Source organism: Pseudonaja textilis, chromosome 1, assembly GCF_049901715.1.
Source record: "Pseudonaja textilis isolate UNSWEBS1 chromosome 1, rPseTex1.2, whole genome shotgun sequence".
NCBI classification, from domain to species: domain Eukaryota; kingdom Metazoa; phylum Chordata; class Lepidosauria; order Squamata; family Elapidae; genus Pseudonaja; species Pseudonaja textilis.
This window is the reverse complement of record NC_141990.1, coordinates 229,267,376-229,290,836: the sequence shown is the minus strand read 5'-3', so window position 1 is coordinate 229,290,836 and position 23,461 is coordinate 229,267,376. Positions and strand designations below refer to the sequence as shown.

At 38.5% G+C, this 23,461-nt stretch overlaps 2 protein-coding genes across 4 annotated transcripts in view; one reads left to right on the top strand and one right to left on the bottom strand.

The window, feature by feature from the left end:
* LOC113440202 (NACHT, LRR and PYD domains-containing protein 12) overlaps nucleotides 1-23,461 on the top strand; it is a 432,514-nt gene that overhangs the window by 92,091 nt on the left and 316,962 nt on the right. The gene's annotated exons all lie outside the window — the stretch shown is intronic.
* Nucleotides 1-23,461, bottom strand: part of B4GALNT4 (beta-1,4-N-acetyl-galactosaminyltransferase 4) — a 193,978-nt gene that overhangs the window by 53,810 nt on the left and 116,707 nt on the right. For all 3 annotated transcript variants that reach the window (XM_087919432.1, XM_087919418.1, XM_026706455.2), the window contains exon 3: nucleotides 10,879-10,989. In XM_087919432.1, coding sequence (XP_087775558.1) covers nucleotides 10,879-10,989 — 111 coding nt within the window. The remainder of the gene's footprint in view (nucleotides 1-10,878; nucleotides 10,990-23,461) is intronic.

Below are 23,461 nucleotides of genomic sequence, written 5' to 3'. Positions count from 1 at the left end.
GTATGTATGTAAAAAATAAGAATAAGAAACCTGACTTCTCAAAAATTTTGGATTTTAGCTTGTATCACCCCAAACCAATGTTAAATGACTATGGGAATTCTTAAATACAAGATTAGTGTGTAAGACATCATTCCTCTGCCAGATAGACACCTAAGTTATTGATAATATTCATTAGCTAGCAAAAAAGGAAGACTATGAATGTCAATAAACAAAACAAAATGAAGCATCACTCCATTATTTTACATGGTAAATATTACTGGACACTTACTGATGAAAATAATACTCTACACTATGAGAGGTCCTTGCTGCTCTCAGAGCTTGGTTATTGTCTTGCAGATGTTTCATTACTCAAACTAGGTAACATAATCTGCGGTAGTAAAGAGTGGCGTTTTCTCCCAGTTTATTTTCTAGTGGCCTGCCCTGTCAGCCTTGGTGGGAGTAGTTTTGGGGGTTATTTGCTTGGGTTGTTTAATGTTAGCTTATTTGGCAGTTTCTTAACCGAGGTAATATTACTTCTTGACTGTTGGTCTAAGGTTAATCTTGGTGTTAATCTATGCTCATCTGGGTGTTGATTGCTGGTGATGAGGTACTTGGGTCTTATTGTTCCCTTTTGGATTGTTCATCATCTCTTCTGCAGAGTATGTAGATATTGTTTATATGTATTGTATCTACTGATGGCCAATTTGTCAGAATGCCAGGCTTCCAGAACTTCTCTAGTGTTTTTGGATTTGGCTTGTTCTTGTGTAAGAACTCTATTCAGATAAGACAAACACAGTGCAGAAAAAAGGAAACAGGTCACACGTACAACTTCTTCCAACAAAATGGATAGACTAATACCAAGATTAACATCAATGATGTGAGCATCAAATTAAAATCAGACCAACAATCAAGAACTAAACAATGCCCCAAATCAAGGAACTGCCAAACAAGCAAACACTAAACAGCTCAACCAAAGAACCTCTAAGACAATTCCCAACAACACTGACAGGGCAAATTACTAGCATATAAACGGAGAGCCATTCCTTACTAGTACTGATGATGTTACCTAGTTTGGGTAATGAAATGTCTGCATTAAAACAACTAAGCTCCAAGAGCACCAAAGGCCCCTCATTTCAATCTTGAACTACAAATATTCTCCTTTATCAGTACAACACATTATATAATGTAATCTATTACAAGATCCTCTGCATTGTAGGTAAGTTATAAATATGTTAAATAAAATGTACTTGGGATAAGTCTGAGATTCCTTAAAATAAATATTAATGTATATGTAAAAAAATTAAATTGAAGCCATTTGTTTATCAGCAAATAAACAACTGAATAACTGAAAGTTCTAGCTTTAGACAAAAAAAACCCCCACCCTTAATTATAATAAAGGTATGTGGAATGTGAACAGCTGCAGAATAAACCAAAATGTATTATCCAGGTATGCAAAATAAAACAACCACTTGCATACTTTCTTGTAATATTAGCTTTAAAATGGTCTGGGTATTTAGAGCTTAGAAATCAGTAATGTCTTTCTGAAAAGTTAAGAGTCTCCAACTCTGGAAAAAGCAAGAGTAAAAACAAATGTAGGTGCTATATTTTCAGACAGCCAGTTGCAATTTGGCATATTTGATAAAGTTTTGGAGCACATTATGGCCTCACAACTCCAGCCAAGTGATATTACCTAAACCAATGTTTCTTAACCTTGGCAACTTTAAGCTGTATGGACTTCAATTCCAACAATTCTCCAGCCAGCATGCTGGTAGGAAAATTCTGGAATTGAAGTCCATACAGCTTAAAGTTGCCAAGGTTAAGAAACACTGATCTAGGCTCATTCCTGTCCATCTTGGTTATAGGAAAACAGATATAATATTCTCTTATTAGACAAAGAAATATAAAATGAAAACTATTGCTCCTGGACAGCCAGAACAATTTATGAAAATCTTCCCTCTCGGTCTTGTGTTTTTGTCAATTGCCAATCTATGTTACGATCACAGAGCAGCACATAAAATTAAACATTAAAATAAAGCAAAACCGAACAAAGCATAGTAATATATTACACTTGATGATAAAATCATCCGTGGGTGATCAAGGTCTGCCTAATTTTACAGACAGTGTAACAAAACTTAGCTACATTCAGAAAAACTGGATCATACTGATCCGACAATCCTAGTTGTACATAAAAGAGATCAGAATTTCAGGATATTTAATCAGGTAAGTTCTTATGAGTCCATGAGTCCCTACAGAGGGGGCAATACACAGGATATTGAAACTGTAGTCTCCTTGTCTACAGGAGCACAGACTCGGGCTCATATGGAACTTTTTAATATCGGTTGTCCAGAACTGCTGTGGGCAGAACATTACAGGCCAAAGTTAATGTCCTCTGAAATTTTAGAGAGAGTTATATGATATAAATATCTCACTGTATGTTCTAGAAAACATTCTTAGGTAAAGCAGACATGTCCTGATTCTTAATGCTTTGTTTAAATGCATTAAGTGCATGTTCATACCCATCATTAGGAACTTTTCCTTGGGGAGGCTGAGATAGCAACAGCACTTAGACTTATCTACTGCTTCACAGTGCTTTACAGCCCTCTCTGTGGTTTACAGAATTAGCATATTGCTCCCAACAATGCGGGTCCTCATTTTACTGACTTCAGAAGGATGGAAGGCTGAGTCAATCTTGGGCCTGGATGTTGGAGTTTTAATAAAACAGTTCTAATCCATGTTGATTTATAGTTACCCCCGGTGGTGGGATTCAAATAACTTAACAACCAGTCTGCCCAGGGTCAGGTTGGCTGTCATGGGAGGCCTGGCACATCTCTGTCCACCAGCTCCACCACACATGTGGGACAAACCTGACCCTGGGAGAACTGGTTGTTAAATTACACCCACTCCCCCCCAGTCAAAGTGGTTCTTGGGCTCTGCACTACAATGGAGGGAAGGAGGAAGGAAAGCAGACTTCTTTTTCCACTGCCCATTTATCCATTGCAGTGCAGCACCCAGGATCCACTTTGGTAGTGGAGGCTGGGTAACTTAACAACCGGTTCATGTGAATCAGTGCAAACCAGCTGAATCCCACCACTGATTACTCTCTATAAGGAAAGGGCTCAGATCTGTGGGCAAGATCCTGCACTAGTTTCAACCTTGAATAGCCCTGCCTCCCTCTTTAAAATTGCACTGGAAACACAGGGGGCTACTCGCATATGACCTTTTTGTAATTCAAACCCACTCAGTTGATCACAGCCACATGAACGGCCTCTTTCTTCTGCTGACAGTTACACTTTAATATTATCCAAGCCAATATTGGGACTAAACATAACTGATCATCAAGCCACATCACTTGTACCATCCAAATACTGTGTTGGCTAAAAAGAGGAAGTCTGTCCAGCTAGAGCAAGATATTTGGCAACTGCTGCATATTTCCCAAGCTGTTTTTATCAACACAAGTCCACTGGAAAAAGCAATTCCAAATCCAACAGATTTTAACCAAAACATTATTATAGTACAGTAACCTCAAAGTTATATGGAGAATCCCCATTTTATAAGAAGGGTGAGAATTTCCTGTTAGAGAATCTTAACTCACACCGAGCTTCTTATTGCCAGGGTTAAAGTCTATGGTGAACATATGTGCTAGTTCTGTTCTTGTGTACCTCCACCCCATGTTTCTCTAATTATTTTGCAATTTCTTCCTAATTTCTTTCTACCCTCTGAGGCTCATTCTGCTAGTTAAGCACTGCCACCAACTTTGTTTTTTCATTATTACTATTGGCTTCTCCTATAGTAATTCTGGCTTATAAAATACGATAGCATACTGAAGACACAATAATATGTACTTTTATTAATGCCTTGCATTAGCAAGATTATGACAATTGTTGGATGGAAAAGGAACTTATTTATAATTTAATAAGTTTGGGGCCACCTATTTAGCCCATGGAAATCAATATTTGTGAACTCTGTTTTAAAAGGGGTTTTTCTAGTGTTGTGTGCTGAAGAGAGTCCATTGGAGTTGGTGGCCAATAAATTTAAAATATCACCACCAACTACTCAAGTAAATTACATAACAGGGAGAAGTTTGCATTATACTTATTTGCTATCACATCCAGGCACTCTTGAACATAGGGAACTTTTGACATACATTTCCGGAAGTTACAAGATAGGTATTCTATCATTTTAGTGCAGTTCCATGTAAGCTTGATATCCCATTTTTATAGAGGTCTTTTAGGCATACAATTGTTTAAAATGTCTTAAGCTTCTTTAACATATATTAACACATGTTCTAAGCATTTTAGAACAAAATCGACATTTAACTTATTCCCCACAAAACCATTGAGACGTCCCCAGAGAAATTGTTTATAATGTATAAATTTATATCAAATTTATGTTGGAAACATGAACAAGAAGAGACATTTCATCATGTTTGATGAATGGGTAAAAAAAATTAGAAAAATGGGGATTCAAATACACACATTGATTCAGAAGATTTTAAAGACTAATGTACAACTGAAACCAGAGATTTTTTTTTCTCCCTTTTGTATTGATGGACAGTTAGGAAAAAGAAGTCATGGAACTTTGTTTCCATTTATGATAACATGCAGCGAGATTATTGTGCATACAAAGATGAAAAGATTTGGCACTACCCACAATGAGAAAAGGGTGATGAAGATGATGGAACTTGATAAGACAGCTAAATTGCTTTTTCGTTTAATCAAAGAAAAGAGAATATCAACATTTATCCCTGACTGAAAAACCTTCTGGACTTCTTGTATAAAACAGAAAAAAAATGAATTTAGAACAAGTGAGCAGATTATAGAAAGAAGAGGGGCATGTTGATACCATAGAGTAAGAAGTAAATTTATAATTGTACTTATAGTTAGAACTGCTGTACTTATGATTGCCATGTAGAAGATTGGCAGTCAGTTCTTTATATGCCTTTTCTTCTCTCTTTTTTGCTTGTTTTTCTTTCTTGCACTTTAAGATTGCTGTTGATTTTTTTTTTGCTCTATATTTTTATCTTCCTTCTGAATTTTTTAAAAATATATACAAATAGATTTTGAAAACATCCAACTATAAACCAATATCCAGTGTTTCAGATGTAACAGAAACAATGTAAGATTACGTATAAAAGACTATGAAAAGATTAAATCCGTTAACTCCTGTTCAAAAAGCCAGGTAAAATACAATTTTATTCAATAGTTTCTTAAAAATCAAAATGAGGTGGTGCCAATGGGTTGGTGGCAATTCAGAGATAGCCCTGCTCCTCTTGACAACCCATGTTTCTCCTAAAGCTGTGATGGCGAACCTATGGCACGCATACTATAGATGGCACACAGAGCCATTTGTGCAGGCACGCGAGCCCCAGCCAAACTTACCTGCATTGCACATGCGTGTGCCTCCCAGCTGATTTTTAGTCCCTTTGAGGCTATTTTTGCCCTCCCGAGGCTCAAGGGAAGCCTCTGCAGCCTCAGGAGGCCGAAAAACAGGACTTCCAGAAATATCAGAAGTGCCCATTTTCAGCCTCTGGAGCTTGTGAGAAGTTGTTTTCACCCTCCCAGAGGCTTGAGGGAAGCCTCTGAAGCCTTGGGAGGCCAAAAAAAAAATGGGCCTTCTGGAAATACTGGAAGTGCCAAAATGGGCCCCTTTTCAGCCAGAGGCTCTCCAGAGGCTGAAAATGAGCACTTCTAGTATTTCAGGAAGGGCCATTTTTCGGCCTCCTGAGGCTGAATGTGTAGTAACTAATGTGTAGTAACCATGTTTTAAACAATGTAGTTAATACAACAACTGGAGAATTGCCATTTACTTGTTGGCATGGCAGAAAGCCAAATTTAAGTTACCTACACACATTTGGAACTCCAGCATGGGAGCATATTCCCTCACAAGTAAGACTGAAAGGGCAACATCGAGCTAAGAAGTTATTTTTTGTGGGTTATGAGGCCAACTATAGATCATTTAGATTTTGGGATCAAGGCACAGCTCATGTTTATTGTAGCGCTAGTGCAAAATTTCTCGAGCACGTTGGGTGGGATAAACTGGAACAAGAATCCAGCAATGATATTATTATTGACACTAAAGATGATATCAGTAAACAACAAATAGCCATTAAAAAGGAAGAACAGGAGGAAGTAGGAGAACAGGCACAGGAGGAGGTAGAAGAACAGGAGCAGGTGGCACAAGAAAATCCACCAGTTAGCCCTGTATTACCAAGACATTCAACTGGAGTAACACAACCACCTGATAGATATCAGGATAGTGTTGTATGCCAAGTGAATACAGTTCCAAGTAATTATAGTGAACTAAAACTGTATCCTGCTAAGGATCAGGCTGCTTGGCAGAAAGCAATGGATAAGGAACTGGAATCATTAAAAAGAAAATGTTAAGTTACCACCAGGTAAACATGCCATAGGATGTAAATGGATATATAAACTGAAGACAGGTGTAGATGGGACTGTTACCCATAAAGCCAGGTTAGTAGCACAAGGATTCAATCAGACAGCAAATGACTATGATGAGGTGTTTGCACCTAGTCTGAAGGCTACTACATTAAGGGCAGCATTAGTGTGGGCAGCTAAAGAAAAATACATTGTAAATCATTTGGATGTAGAGACAGCATATCTGCATGCACCGTTGCAACACACTATATATTTAAAGAAACCTTTAGGTATCAAAAATGATAATACTGATAATAATGATTGCTGGAAATTGAAAAAGAGTCTTTATGGCTTAAAGCAATCGGGATATGAGTGGAACCAATGTATAGTTAAAGAATTGACTAAAATAGGGTTTGTAGCTGGCATAGATGATCCATGTTTGTTTAAAAGAGAAAGTAATGGTGTAATTTCATTATTGCTATTATTTAGTGATGACGTAGCATTAATCACCAAAACTGAACAAGAAGCTACTAAAATAATTTCACTATTAGAAAAGAAATTTAAAGTAAAACAATTAGGAGAAATCAAACAATATCTTGGTTTAAAGATAGATAGAACTAGGGGAGGATACAAAATCTCACAGGCAGATAAAATTAACCAATTACTAAAAAGTTTTAAAATGGAACTTTGTAAGCCGACTAAGACACCAATGAGCCAGGAATGTAGCCATAGTGATGTTCAAAGTCCTGATTTTGATAAGAACATTTATCAGTCTTTGATTGGTAGTTTATCTTATCTCAGTAATTGGTCGAGGCCAGATATTGCATACAGTGTTAATCAATTAGCAAGATTTAATACTGAGCCAACTGAAAGGCACTGGCAAGCTGCTAAACGTGTGTTAAGATACCTGAAACAAACAATGCATTATGCATTGTATTTGGAGCCTAAAGATGAACTGAATTTGACTGCATATACTGATGCAAGTTTTGCTACAGACATAAATACACGAAAATCTACATCGGGTACTGCTGTATTATTGGGAAAAGCATTGATTGGATGGAGATCTATTAGACAGAAACATCTAAGTTTGTCAACAATGGAGGCTGAATTCTCATGTTTGTCTTTACTATGTACAGATTTAATTTGGTATAAACAATTACTAATTGACATGGGAATTGATATAAGAGAACCTATTGTCATTTATGAAGATAATCAATCAGAAATACAGATGCCTTCAAATATTTCTGTAAAAACAAGAACACACAGATTTAAGATATTTAAATGTGAGACAATGTGCAAAGTAAGATGATTAAGCTGGAATACTGTATGTCAGAAAACAATATAGCAGATCATTTTACAAAGGCCCAAGGCTCTATAAAGCATAAGGCTTGCTGTGAAGATTATGGACTTAGAATGTAAGGTTATATATATTGTCTTACCCAAAAGGGGAGAATGTTAGGAATATAAGTCACCTAACAGGTATTTGGGTTAGAAATATATAAACCAGGATAGACATTTTAGTACTATGTCTTTAAGAGATTGCAAAAACTGTAATTGGGTGTGGTTTTTCAAACGGCCATAAGATGGAGCCAGAAACCTGGATTGTTTTAGCCTTAGTCTCAGAAGAGAGTGAATCTCTGTTTCCTTCTGTTGGAAAGTATTGCCATTCCTCCATTTCTTCTAATTGACTGATATTACTGGAATTTGATGTAAGTCTAATACTGAACTGTTTTTGACACTGGAATTTGTTATTGGATTATCCCTGGATGAAAACTGACTGATTTACCTGTGAATGACTTTTGGACTGCTTATCTTGAACTTTGCTTAAACTTTCTGGAAGTAAAAACCTACATTTACTGTACAGTGTATCTGTGTACTGTGTGTGTATTATTCAAACACTTCTCTCAAATACGTCTCCCTGTATGCGCTCATTCTCCTAACTGGGAATTACTTCAACACTTCCCTCGAGCCTCGAGAGGGCGAAAACATCTTCAAATGGGCCGAAAATCAGCTGGGAGGCCCATGCATGCGCAGTGCAGGTAAGGGGGCAGGATGGGGGTGTTGCACACACATGCACAGGCAGGCAGAGCGCATTGCATTGTGGGTGCCGTCACGCACACACGCTTTCAGCACACCACAATAAAAAGGTTCGCCATCACTGTCCTAAAGGAAGTGAATAGAAAAAGTCATACAAAAGAAGTCTATTTTACAGAGATGTTTCTGCTGAGAAAACTTTTTTTTTTAATTTCCTCCTGACACTGAAAAAGTTCTTGCTACTGCACATAATATGGGTAATATTTGATTCGAGGAGTGTTGCATCTCCAGCTGAAGGTCAGAAACAGAGGTCATTGCAGTCAACCCACGTCCACCATTCACAATTATGAGCTGCAGCACAACAATTCCTGAATCCACAATCTTCCTGAAAATGGGCCTTTCCCTTTCTTAACATCTCTGTTGCAATGATAATCCCACCCAAGCAGTGATTCATAATGTCCTTGCTTCTTGCATTCAACCCACATCTGGCACATCTCAGCTGCTGCTCCCTAGGTATTGTTGTAATATTTGAAATAGAAGATTAGTCACAAGCTTCATTACAGTCATAGGAGCTGAGGATATGGAAACAAAAGAAAAAAAAATGGCTGAGATGGAATAATATCAAAGTAAATCCCCGATATAACCTAACAGAGCATCTTCTCATAAAAGTCAGTGTTTCAGAAGTGATGCTTCAATAAATACAACGCACATCATGCTATTGTTTTTTTGCATGAAGTTAATGTAAGATGCTGATCGGTCTCCTGTGCAAACCTAAGTACTGAATAAAGCAAGAAACTTAAATTTATTATCCTTTGTGAAACATCCCAAGAGAACAGGAGGCAAGATGTTTTACATATACAAAATAGATACCAACTACTAAAATCCAAAGGTGTGGAGTGTGGGTAAAGGTCAGGAGGGTAGGAGTGGCCCTCACATGGAGGGGGGGCAAGATGTTCCAGGGGGCAGGTGCAATGACAGGGAAGGCCTCTCTTCTGGACCACACTAGTTGGAATAATTGACTGATGGGACTCACAGCAAGCCTCTGTCGGCACGGGTGGAATAGACTAATTCCAGTAGGATGCATTTTTAATAGCTTCTCTGCCTATTTCCTGTCATAATGGCAGCCAAACAGCAGCTGAAATGCCCAGATGGAAGTATCTGTGTTGCAATGAAGAGTATTACTCCAAACCCTGTAAATAAACCTCAGCTGAAGATTCTGCAGGAGGTGAGCCGGATCAAAGAGGAGGAAACTCAATCAATTAAATCTTATTTATTTGCCTGAACTAATTGTAGAACCTCCCTGGCAGTATTTAAAAACATTGTTTAGCCGCTATGAACATAAACCTTCAGGATAGGTTCAATTATTGTAAGATCATTTCATAAAACAATGGTCTCCTCAGCCAAGAATTAGTCTATTCACAGCTGTTACTGACTTTTGGCAGAGAATGTAAGCTTGACATCAAATGCTGAAATCCATTATGAAACTTCTATGAAGCATCAGAATAGAAACAGAGCAAATATTCTAATTTTCTTTTGTACTTCCCATTCATTTTAATGGATTGCATCAGGCTAATACACACAAAAGACTAAGCCATCAGATTATTAAGCTGATGTTGGTTTTATGTGATTTTGAAGCTATTGTGATTTAGTGTTATTTACAAGCCAGACTGCTCTGGCTGATTTAGCAAACCATGATTCGGGTTAGCTCCAACAATTCAATGACCTCAATGTTTCATTTAATAATACTTTCTAAATGTTGCCCCTGCAGAATCACTAACTCCAAATTACCTTCTCTCCCTCTTGATGGGAATGATAACTGGCATAGCAGGAACTAACACAGAATGAAAAAGATTAGAATTTAAATTCTGGTGCATATATACAAGCTTTGTGTGCTATATACTGAATAAACAGCTATTATACTTAGCCTCATTCTTATATATAATAAGATATCTACAAGTTGTGCCTGATAGTCTACTAACCAATTCCAGAATAAAGGCTGAGAGCATAGACAAGCTAGATGTACAGTCCTTTTATGTATCATAGTATTTGTATGCCAATAACTCCATGTAGGCTTGTTGGTTTACACAGAATCCAGTAAAAATAAATTCCACAACATACAGTAAATCTTATAGCAACAATGACCTCTTTGTTATCAAGCTTATCTACATGAGCTGCCAAATGTTTTCCAGAACAATTCCATTTTCAACTATGCCTCTAAAAGCCAGAGATTCTGCAGATCTTTTTGCAAGGAAGTATTCCATAGGCACGGAGAACTTGATTGAGAAACACTGTTCCCTTGCGTCCCTCCTCAAATTGTATATGGGAAGGGCTTTTAACTTCATGTTGGGAAAATAGCGTTGGATGAATTGACCAAGTATCAACCATATTGGACTCTGAAAATAACAACCATCACCTCCAACTACTGTATATCAGAAGTGTATTGGCAACCAATGCATTCCCTGTAGTTATTCTGGGCCAAAGTATCACTTACCTCCTCATTCCAAGGCAGAACATGGCTTGTTACATTTGGTTTTGAGGCTCTTCCAGTTCTGTCGTGACTATACCTTTTAGAAAACCACCCATGAACTCCTTGATCTTCTACCTGTAATTTTTTTTAAAAAGGGAAATAAAAACAAAATAAAAATAAGTAGGATGTCATTTGTAAAAGATCAAAGAAACATACTTTTGGAATTATGCCTGATAATTCCAAAAGGTACCAGTGCCAAATACAAAAGTTTTGAGAAAATTGGTTGATAATAATAAAATACAAGTGTTGAATGTCCAGGTCTGTCAAACTGGTGACCCACAAGCTGGATGCATCACACACAGACCACCCCCACAAAGGCAAAAAATGTCACAATATGTCACAATGTTACATGACACAATTGAGTTTGGCACTTGTACATCTAGTCTATCGCATCAACAGTAGATACAGAAAGAGTGCAACAGAGGAGGAAAATCTTCCAGGTCTGTTCAGATACACAGTGCTATCACTCCTCAGACATCCAGATTAGAAACATCAGCAGGAAATGACTCAAACCTGCCCAATCAGCTTATGTCAACCATCCCTCCTTATAAAGAGACAAATTACTTAGGCAATTAGGGTATTCAAAGAAGGGAACAAAAGTCTTAGCTTGTGATCAATGACCCCTTGTCAAATTCCTCTTCTGGCAGAATTAATTCTCAGCCAGCTGCCACCAGTGAAGGAGGAAGGAGAAAATATCCCAAGATTAACTATGTCACACCTGGCCTTCTCTCCAGTAAACCTCCAAAGGTTTTTGTTTTTGTTTTTGAAATGCCTGTACCAGCTAAAGATGGAGGCAGGTGGCTGCTTTCTGCAGAATTGGGACTTTTACACCTGGCCTCTAATTTGCCATTTCTTCCTTATGAGGAAACTGTACCTGTCGCTGAGGCAATCAGTGCAATGGTTAGAAGGATGTAAAGGTGAGCTGTAGCTCTTGGAAGCACTTGCTCCCATCTGTGGCTCTGATCTCATTCATGAGCATCTATCATAAAAAGGACTGGCTGTCTGAAATGACAACAGATATTCTATCTGTCTGGCAAACACACAGAAAGATGTGGGCTTCTGTTGTTCACAAGAACTGCCACAGAGCTCTGAAAGAGAAAAGAGCTATTTGCAGAAATGAGCTATATCATAATAGAAAATAGTCTTCTGTAGGTGGAGTTTTATCCGGGTGGGAATACTGGGAAGGTGGTATCTTCTCTAGGCAGGAATACTAGGAAGTAATCTAACATGTTGAGAAGATACTAGGATATAAAAGACTTAGAAAAAATATAGTTGGAATGGACAAAAACTCTGCTGTAATAAAAAAAAAATGCAGCCACGTAAGTTGAATAAACAAACATTCTAGTGAGTACTACTCAGATTGTGCAAATGTACAGTATGTCTTTGAAGTCCTTTAGATTGTTGGCTAAACCTCACTCTCTCTCATACTAAGGATGCTACCTTGCCTGGTTAAAAAAAAAAAGCAAAGTATCCAAGCTCAGAGATCACAAGCAACCCAACAGTTCAACCCTGGGCTACATACATTTTCTCCTGTTGGAATTCAGATACAAGTTAGTCTTTTCCTTTTGGCTTGTTAAATCTAGATCTGATTCTAGATTCCTTTTCATTGTGCAGATGCAATTTCAGAGTTCCCATTATCAGCATTTGAGTGGTCTGAATTAATATCCTATTCTTATATATTAGAATAGAATAGAATTCTTTATTGGCCAAATGTGATTGGACACACAAGTAATTTGTCTTGGTGCATGTTCTCTCAGTGTACATAAAAGAAAAGAGACTTTTGTCAAGAGTCAAAAAATATATATGTTCCCCTTACTGTTGAGTGACTTTTATTATGGAATTATTATGGAAAAGAGAAGGTAGGGGATGGGTATTTGATTACTGCATTTTACTAAACTCTCAGCTATGTAGTCAATTTTCAATTATTGATGACTTATGAATAATTATTAATATAATACCATATTCTGTATCCTTAGAAAGTATCCTTAAAAAGATAAAGCAGTGGAAAATGGTTAAAAAATATATCAACCCTTACTAACCCAGCTTACTTTACTGATGGACGTGTTCTAGCAAAATGCTATAATTTGTGTCACATCCCTAAAGATGCATTCACTTCTATGAAATAAATAATATGTGTCTCATGTACAGTAATCACATGTATTCATATCTATTTTGCCTCATGCTCATGCTGTAGGAACCTAAGGCCAATTAATTTTTCACCACAGACAAACACACGTTGTACACTTCCAGACAGCTATATTAATCTACCAGCCAAATGCCTTGCCTTTAGGCGGTTTTCATGACACCATAGCCTTCCCATCTGTAAAAAGATTTCTCTCTTACCACATTTCTCCTGATGAGTAAAAAAACCAAACAGTTTAGCTTTAACCTCTTAACATTACCAGTATTACTATTACGTTCACAGCCACACTTTTGCAAGGGGGGTGAGGCATGGCCTGTTTTCCATTGCAGGGAAATCTGGCCCTGCTACTTTGGGTCTTGTCCTGTATTTAACCCCTGCGTGGTCAAATTTGGGCACAGACAGCATCTTCAATCAACTCTCTGACGTTCAGATATAGATTGTTAAAAATGGATCTTTTTTCAGCCTACTTCCCACTTGAGTAAAATACCTCTACAATTACAGCTGTTCAGAAAGCTGTTTAAATGGAGTCATGCCCCTATCAGAAAGCCTATCCAGGCTTTTCTATCCAGGTGTGCTGCTATATCACCACCCCAAATGATACATTGCAGTTTTTACAATCATTTTTCCCATTTCCCAACCACTACCACCTGCAGCATCCTCTCAGAGAGCTGAATTTTAGAGGGGAGATAAAGAAAAATTGCAGAGGTGGGGGTGGAGAGAGACACATTTTTCTTCTTATGGAGAGAGGATAAGGGATTTTTGTAAACTCGTAGTCCAAAGCTTAAAACCTTAAAGAATAGAATATGCAGCTGTTGCCCAGTTTGAAAGTAAAAAAGGAAAAACTCTTCCAAGTTTTATACTTCCAAAAATAAAAGCATGCCCTTGATGATAGCATCTTAGTATCAAAATAGATTTGAAAAAATAAGTACAAGTGGGAAACCTTTAAATGTGTATTTTTAAATTTTAGGAAGCTGAAAAACTGATAGTCTGGAAAAAAACTTATTGTATGTTTGCCACCTGTGATTGTGCACATTCCATATTCTTCCTTGGCATTTTGTACATTATGTAAGGCTTTGAAGCATGTTAATCATGTTTGTTATTTCTACTTCCTACGTGAAAGTATCTGTGCAATAAAAAGAAACACGTGAAAGGTGGCAGCGAAGGCTTGTGGAGGAAACTGGTAGCCTCTTTTAATTTTAAGTTTTAAGTACACCACTTTCTGCCAAGAAAGTGCAATTCTTCATTAAAAAAAAAATAGCAGGGCTACAGAAAAGATCCAAAAGAGGCAACAGGCTTGTGCAGATGCTTCAAAAGCTCTCTTTGGCAATCTGGTCGTGTGGATGTAGATCCCTTGCAAAAAGTTTTGAAATAGTGATCATCTAAATGATACAACTGCTTTAATGCTTTGACAAGAGGTGTTTAGCAAAGCCTTATTTCTGATACTCCCCAGGATTAAAAGATGAACTAGTTTCTGTTACAGAAGTGAGTCAGAGAAAAAAATTTTTTTTCTCCATCAGGTTCAAAATACAGGACACTGACACTGATCGATTTATACCCGTATGCTCCTGTGAGTGTGGATATATCCAGTGGTGGGATTCAGCCAGTTCGCACCACTTTGGGAAAACCAGTTGTTAAATTTCTGAGCAGTTTGGTGAACTGGTTGTTGGAAGAAATCATTAGGGCAGAGAACCGGTTGTTAAATTATTTGAATCCCACCACTGGATATAACTGTTGTTGAATGCATTTGTAGTACTAAATGTTTAACATCATAAACGCAGATACACCCAAGTCTTTGACAGGATCAGGAAGAATTCCTCATATCGTGCACAATTTACACACTATATTATAAAAGTAATGATCTTATTCTCAATATAAATAAACATCATATTTCCCGTGGAATTGTATTTTCCTTTACTATAGACTCAGACAGGAGTAAACACATTATAGGGAGATTTCATGAAGGTTATGATTCCTCCCCACCGCTGCAGTGATTTTGGTGGGCTCTTAACAAATTTAACTTCCATTGCCAAGATAAAGTCAACATGAAATTACATTCCCCTTTCCATTCCACTGTACCCCTAAGAAGTGGAAGATTTACCAGATTCCAGGTTGCTGTATAACAAATGACTGTTATAGCGTTGTCAAAATGATGTCTCTGTTTTTTCCTCTGGTCTTCCCTTCTCGCATTAATTTTATCTTTTAGTTTCTATTGAGGGTCGGGGCTTTTGGCTACCTCTATCCCAGCACCTATTCTATTCCATTTTATTACTGTAAGCTGCTTTTGGAGACTATTCTGTTGAAAAGCAGAAGAAAACATAGCAAATTCTTTGATATCAATTTGTGTATCTATTATTTATCATAGGCATTAGGGCTCTACTAGACTACATTTAATAAACCAGCTCCAAAAATGGGAAAAGCTCCCTTAAACCTACAGTTTAACGGTATTAAAATGATGGCTGTGACCGTACAAAGATCTATCTTTTAAAAGGACATTCATAAAAAGGGATCCATTTTCTTTACTCAGTCGCAGCTGGCAATTTGATTTTTTTTAAAAAAAATCTCTATGGATATCACTGATCCTTTTCTGCCCCCACCGAAATGGTCTTACTAAATTTATTTTCCTCCATTCTCTGCAATCTTATACAAGTTTTCCTGGAAACTCCCAGGATTTAAACGGATATGGAAAGAATTTGCTGAACTACTGGTCGCTGGCATAACTTCAGCAATGAGAGAGCCAAAGGGATGGTTGTTCCTTTCTGTACTTCTACGGTAATGCCAAAAACTCGGTACCGGGCAAACGGAATCCATTCTGTCATTCCTTCTCAATGCCAGGATAAACCTGGCATGGGCAGTTGTTGGATCTCAAGGACCCACCCACCAGCTTGTCACTTGGCTGGTCCTCCCTGCTGAGCAGCTGACTCGGTGATCCTTCAGTTTCATTTCCCACAATGCCTTGGGATGACATCGTGTCTGGTGCTTTGAGGCCCATTTGAGAAAAGGGCATCTCTCCATTACCTGCTGTTGTTGCCAGTGGTGGGTTTCAAAGTAGGTTACCACTGGTTTGGAGGGCGTGGCTTGGCGGGACCACTTTGTGCGCGCACACGAACTTTGTGCGTGTGCACCAAACGAACACTTTGCACAGGCACAGAGGCTTTCCTACTCACCTCCTGCAATCGTGCACTCTCCCAGTAGCTTCAGCAGCTGACGCGCGGCAATCTGTTCTGCCGCGCAAAGCAGCTGCGCTTCAAAAGCAGGGAATAAAGGTCAGTATGGGAGCCTGGGTGGGTGGGTGGACCCAACATCAGCTCCTCAGAGAGAACCGGTTTGGTCTCTGCTGATCTTCGGCACTACCGGTATGCCAGAACCGGGCCAAACTGGTAGAATAGCACCACCAGTTGTTGCCATCCCCATGTAAAAGTGTACCTTTGAAATCTAGAACTGATTCCTTCATAGGGTCCAGAGTTGTAGTTTGTTTCCTTGCCATTTTTCAACAAGGGAGAGAAAGGCAGGATCAAAATCTAATAAATGAATCACCATTACTAAGCAATATTAATCACTCCTTCACCAAAGTCCAAAGCTTTAGCCTGTTATCTTATTTTCAGCTCTAGCAGAAACAGTGGAAGAGACTTACTTACTTACTTACTTACTTTACTTTTATTGTCATTGCACCTCGTACAATGAAATCAAACACCATCTTCAGTGCACATATGACCATGACCATGAAAATAAACACAAACACACATCCTTCACCTTTCACACATTGAACTGAAAATCCCCAACACCACACCAACACTGCACTATACAGCAGAATTCAAAAGAGCTACTGCCCTGGGATAGAAGCTGTTTTTCAGCCTATTTGTCCTTGTTTTTATTATTCTGTACCATTTGCCAGATGGTAATAGTTCAAAAAAAGGGTTCCGGGGATGAAGTGGATCTTTGAGAATGTTTTGAACTTTCTTAAGGCAGCGGGAGCTATAAAACTCTTCCAAAGAGGGGAGAGGGCAACCAGTGATCTTCTGGGCAATGACATTAATCCTCTGGAGTGCTTTCCTATCTGCCACTGTGTAATTGGCAACCCATACAGAGGTGCAGTATGTTAAAATGCTCTCAATGGTGCAGCGGTAGAAGATCACCAGCAGTTTCTCATTCAGGTGTTGTTTTCTGAGAAATCTCAGGTAGTATAATCTCTGCTGGGCCCTTTTGACCAGGGCTATAATGTGGGAACCCCAGGTCAGGTCCTCTTTTAGGGTAACACCCAGAAATTTAAAACTGGCCATTTGCTCCACTCAGTCTCCATTGATAAGCAAGGGCCGGATGTCTGATCTGTTCCTTCTATAATCCACTATAAGCTCCTTGGTCTTATTGGTGTTGAGGACCAAGTTATTGTCTCCGCATCACGAAAGCAACTAATGAATAAGCAAATAAATAATCCAACAATGCGGAATGAGGCTGTATGGTTGGGAGGTTTCACCTGCTGCTGAGATCACACAAGCATGCCAAATATGTTGCAGCACCTCCCAACCATACACAAATAGTAAGCTGCTTTTTTTTATATCTGCATATCATCTGAAGATCTTCATTACCAAAACTAACAGCATGACATTCTTTTATTCAGCTTCCAAACCAAAGTGGAGAACAGGATTGGGTTGCAGATTTTTCTCCTTTCCTTAATCTGTCCTCTTCTACTTTGAACTGAAACGGGTTTACTCAGGAAGCAGCAAAGAGATGCTTATTGATCGCCTGGGTGATAATTAATAGGAAGTAAATGGCACTTGCGATCATTGCTTCCACTACCTATTCATCGAGCAACATCTCTAATCACCTAACGGCTTTGTTAAATTCACCTGCCATTAAAAGCATCCTTAACTTGATGGCAGAGGTGGTTTAATCTTCAAAGACACATCAATAGCTATTAGGCAAGGGCCCCCAAACTTGGCAACTTTAAGACATGTGGACTTCAACTCCCAGAATTCTTGCCAGCATAGCAATTCTGGGAGTTGAAGTCCACAAGTCTTAAAGTTGCCAAATTTAGAGACCTCTGCTATTAGGTATGGTTTTGGAATTTTCATTCTATGAATTTTTACCAGGCTGCCGTGGTTTGGATGATTTGTGTAACTTTTGTATCACAATTTAAGAATAAGGACTAAGACACATTCAGTATAAAATTGCCTGTAAGGTCATACTTGGAATGCTATTGTTATTATACATAATTTTTACTGGGAGCTTTAGTGACACTAAAACGTTTTTCTGTTCTACTTAATCTCCAGATAAGCAATATGCCTGTTACTAGGAAATTTGAAGAGAACATTTGGCCCATGCACTGATTCACTGCTACTGTGAACAATAAAATGTTTCTTGTCCTAACCATGTTGTAGCGGAAATGATGCATCTTAGAAAGACTGTCTGAATCCTTTCCCTCAACTCTGTGATTAGGTCCAGTAGGGCAAAGAAAATATACCATCAATAAACTATCTGCCCATGAATGGTAATAGAGTGAACAAAAGTAAATCATTAAGTGTAATTGAACACAGCAAAAACATCACCAAAAGTACCTCCCTAGATTTTTCTTTTTTAAAAAAAAATGATGATGATTTTAAACCTGTATGATGTCCAGCTCTCCATGATTCTTGGCCATTCACAACAATCAAATTATAATTCAATCCATAAAAGATAAAGATTTTAAAATGGTAGGTTGAATGAAGCAATCAGGTCTCCCTCTTCCTCACCAAATGCCTCGGGTTAAGAGACAGGTCTTTAAGTCCCTTCAAACAACATCCAATTGAGAGCCATCCAGATATCAGGAAGAACCTTTTTCAAGAGGGCAGGCACTGCTACGAAGAAGGTACACTTTTGGAGTCCTCATAGATGACATTGTTTAGTTGAAGGAATCCAGACCAGGCCAACCCTGCAAACTGAATAGGCCTCGAAGATCCTATGAGAAATTAATCTGACTTTGTCTCACAATGGAAATAAATTACTCTGAACTTCTCCTTTATGTAATAAAAAGGAGAGACTAATATGCACATTATTTCAACATGCTTCTTGCAGAGTACACTGAAATTTCTCAAATCTCCCCTCAGGAAAGAAATACAAATGGCAATAGCATAAGCTTATTAGTAGTGGAGATTAAAGTGTGTGTCTATTGGGCATCACATTGTACTAAAAACCTTCTCTAATCCAGTGTTCTCCAGATGTGCTTGGTGACAACCCTTTCATTCAGTCAGGGTATCTACTGAATACATTTCATGGAGCCAATAGACAGCTATAAACCAAATTACATATTCACCAGCATAGTGTTGGGGAAGGTTGTTCTAAAATCCTTCTGTTCTTTAGAAGTGTTACACACATACACAAAAGCTGTTGGAATGCGCAAAGATATGCCTGTGTACATGATGTATATGCTATTACCAGACATAGTGTGGAAAGAGAGGGAACATATTTCTGTACTCATCAAAGCTCCTGTGGTTTTTTGAGCTACTTTTGAGATTGGAGGGAAGCACGAGTCAAGGCATCAGTTAGTACTGTGTGTAACCGACAATGCTGGATAGAAGAACAAATGCTGTTCTTTGCTTCAGGAAATAACAAAACTTATACGAAAAGCCCAACTTGTGTGTGTCATATTTAGTCATACTCGCTTAGTCCCATGAGATAAAGCATCTTCCACATATATACTATGAAGGGAACTTTGATCTCCAAAGGATTTATTTTATTCTGTGCATTTTTTAAAATTCTGAAATAAGCTACACCATATAGAGTGAATCCAAAGGGTGTAATGTAAACGTCCTTTTAAAGACTTAGCTTGCTGATCAAATAGAATTGGGAGAATAACATTTTGGTTTTTGTAAATACTTTTTTTTAAAGCAAAAGTATAACTTCCTTATGTCTACCATGTGTGCATCACTGCCCTCTTCTGGGTGGAGTTATATGAAGAGTTGCAACTCATTGTGCCAATATTACAAGACAGGTAAGATAGCAGAAACAACAGCCACCAGGAATTTTAGCAAAGTGTATTTATAAACCCTACATATATGTACATACATACACATACAGAGATATATATGTACCACCCAAAATATTATGGATCATTAATAATAGCTACAATATAAAAGAGCTCAAAAACATTCAGTCAGTTATCTATGGAGATTCTCAGCCGTCCAGGTCATGGTTGTTTCAAAGATGCTTTTTCAAGAGGCAACTGGACTTTCTTGTTTTCTTTTGAAGATGTTTTGCTTCTCATCCAAGAAGCTTCTTCAGCTCTGACTGGATGGTGTGGAATGGAAGGACTTATATTCCTTGCAGACAGCAAACAGCTCCCTCTCAATTGTGGGAGAGGGATACGACATCATCTATCTCCAGTCTATCACACAGTTCTTCTGGCAGTTCCAAGAAGGCTCCACACTCATTTGCACTACCCAGATGACCCCGAGGACACAGATAAACCTCCAAGGGGCCTCAATGACTCTCTAAAATAATGCAAATAACCAGCCGTCTGCAAGGAATATAAATCCTTCCATTCCCCTTCATCCAGTCAGAGCTGATGAAGATTCTTGGATGAGAAGAAAGACATCTTCAAAGAAAAACAAGATTCTTGAAAAAGTTGTCTCTTGAAAAAGTACCTCTGGGACAACCAAGTACCTCTGGGACAACCATGTGCTGAAAATCTCCATAGCCATCTGTTAAGTTACCGTATTTATCGGCGTATAACACGCACTTTTTCCCCCTGAAAATAGGGGGCAAATGATGTATGCGTGTTATACGCCGATGTCCAGGGAGCGGAATCCTCTTTAAGGGATCCCGTTCCCAATAGTGCCTAGCGGCGGCGCAGCGTCGTGACGTGATGTCAGCGCTGCGCCCGCTGCATATTTTTTTCCTGAAATTTCCCTCTTAAAGGGAATGCGTGTTATACGCCTGTGCGTGTTATACGCCGATAAATACGGTACTTATTTAACTATGTGAGGAAAAGAATGAATGAATGTTTTTTCCCTTTTTTATAACAAATACACACACACACACACACACACACACACACACACATTAAAGTACAGAGAAGAGTAGCTTTGTTATTGTCTTCTTACCTTATTTCCCAAAGAGAAGCTCTTGAAAGATTAAAAAAAATTGAAGATCATTATTTATGATCTTCAAAATAATGCAGGAGAGGGTGTCATTTGCCATATGTAAAATTATGAATAGGAGCTAATAGGTGGACATGATGTTAATGAACAAAATCCATTTCAGACACATTAAACTGCAGTAGCTATACCGGCTAAAGAGAGCAAAAGGAAAAAAAAATAAAAACCTGTAGACAATAAATAAAAGTTTGCAGTTCCACACAATGCATAGATAAAAGCTAAGAAGCCCGTAAATCTCTAGTAAGAATGGCTAAGGTTGCAAATTATCATTTGCTATCCAGAAACTGGCACCTGTTCAAAGACAGCTCTGCAATACCTCAAGCACCCAAGTTAGAATCCAGGCCCTGTTTTTTTCCCTTTGCCTCTGTCTCTTCCACAGATAGAATTCCCACATAAGAGTCAGTTGAATCAGAACAACTTAATCCTGAATAATTTCCTCTATACATTCCAGAAGTGGGGGTTGGCGAGGAAATGCTGTTTCAATAACACTTTGAAACACGATCCCAGAGTCCAACAGAGAAGCGTTAAAGGGGAAAAAAATGGTGCAGGAGAGAAATATTGTAAATATGGAAACTTTTATTTCATTATTATTAAACTCCAAGAAGCATGAATGGGGAGGGCCTCTCTCTAAACAAAACTCCCCAGATATAATAGCTGTGGTGTGTGTGCAGTCTGGGCTTTTTCCTGCACGCTTACATACTCAGTTTCTCCCAGCAGCTGCAAAAGAGGGAGGTTTGGCTTTTATTACTGAGGAACACAGAGGCTTTTTGATCTGCTATTGCTACATGCACACCCTACACACACACACACACACACACACACACACACACACACACACACACACACACACACACACACACACACACACGGCTGGGAAGGAAAGGGAGAAGGAAAAAAGTCCATTTATTCCATTTTCACCAGGTTTGTGCTATACTGATATCCAAGGGCACACAAGTTAGATGAAAACAGGGTTCTTTTTGGAGAAGACTGGGCCTTGGAGTTAAGGCTGTTCCATGAAGAAGGTTTTGGGGTGGGGGTGGAATGTGTGTTTGGGAGAGATGCAGAGACACCTTGTCTGTCCGTCTGTTCCCCTCCTCATTCTTCTGAAGCAGTAATGGCAGCCCCCCCTTCCTTTCCCCATCATTAAAGCACCAGACAAATCTTTTTCAAAGCCACTCAGAGTTAAAATTTCAAGGCACTAGAAGAAATTTTTCTTTGAAAAATAATCACAAAGCACTATTATACCATCTTCTTAATAATGCCTTCAAAGGGCATTGTGGCTCCTCCCCCCCCTTCGGGGGGCTTAAATTAGCTCATTTCAACAAAGTTGGCTAATTATTTCTTTGGCACTATGCATCCTAATGGACTTCAAATTTTGTTGACAGTATTTATTATCAGTCACTGCCTCTCTTCGTCCTAGCCTCAATTCTTCCTACTGTTGCTGTGAAAGAAACGTTTTTTTAAAAAACACACTTGTTGGGATGTGGATGTATTCATTATCTGAACTCCTGAATGAAAGCCTATGTGAAATGAACTCAGACAATTCAGAGAATCTACCTGGAAGTCAAAAGCAAACTGTTTTCAGGGTAAGCCCTTATTCATAGTGTGACACTAATTTTGGAAGTAGCGGAAGGAAATATTCACACTGGGATCTGTACAAGTAGACAACAAGACCTTCAAATTTCTAGGTTCTATCATATCACAAGACCTAAAATGGACATGTGACATCAAAAACATCATCAAAAAAGCGCAACAAAGAATATTCTTTCTGTGCCAACTCAGAAAGCTCAAACTGCCCAAGGATCTGCTGATATAGTTCTACAGAGGAATTATTGAGTCTGTTATCTGCGCCTCTATAACTGTCTGGTTTGGTTCTGTAACCCAACAGGACAGACACAGACTTCAGAGGATAATTAGGACTGCAGAAAAAACAAATATGACTTCAGCAACAGAGTGGTCAATGTGTGGAATGCACTACTTGACTTTGTTGTTATATCCTCTATCCCCCCCCACTCCTTTAACCTCAAACTAACCACTATTGACCTCACTCCATTCCGAAGAGATCTGTAAGGGGCGTGCATAAGTGCACCATCCCTGTCCTATTGTCCCCATTTATTCGTACCTATTTCCTGTATTCTTACTCATGTTTATACTTAGTATTTAGTATTTTAGTATTTATTTGATTTGTCAATCGCTTACAAGATACAGGTATAAGAATAAATATAGTTTTGAATACATGAGATAGATACTTATAAGGAAAAAAACCCAATAGGAC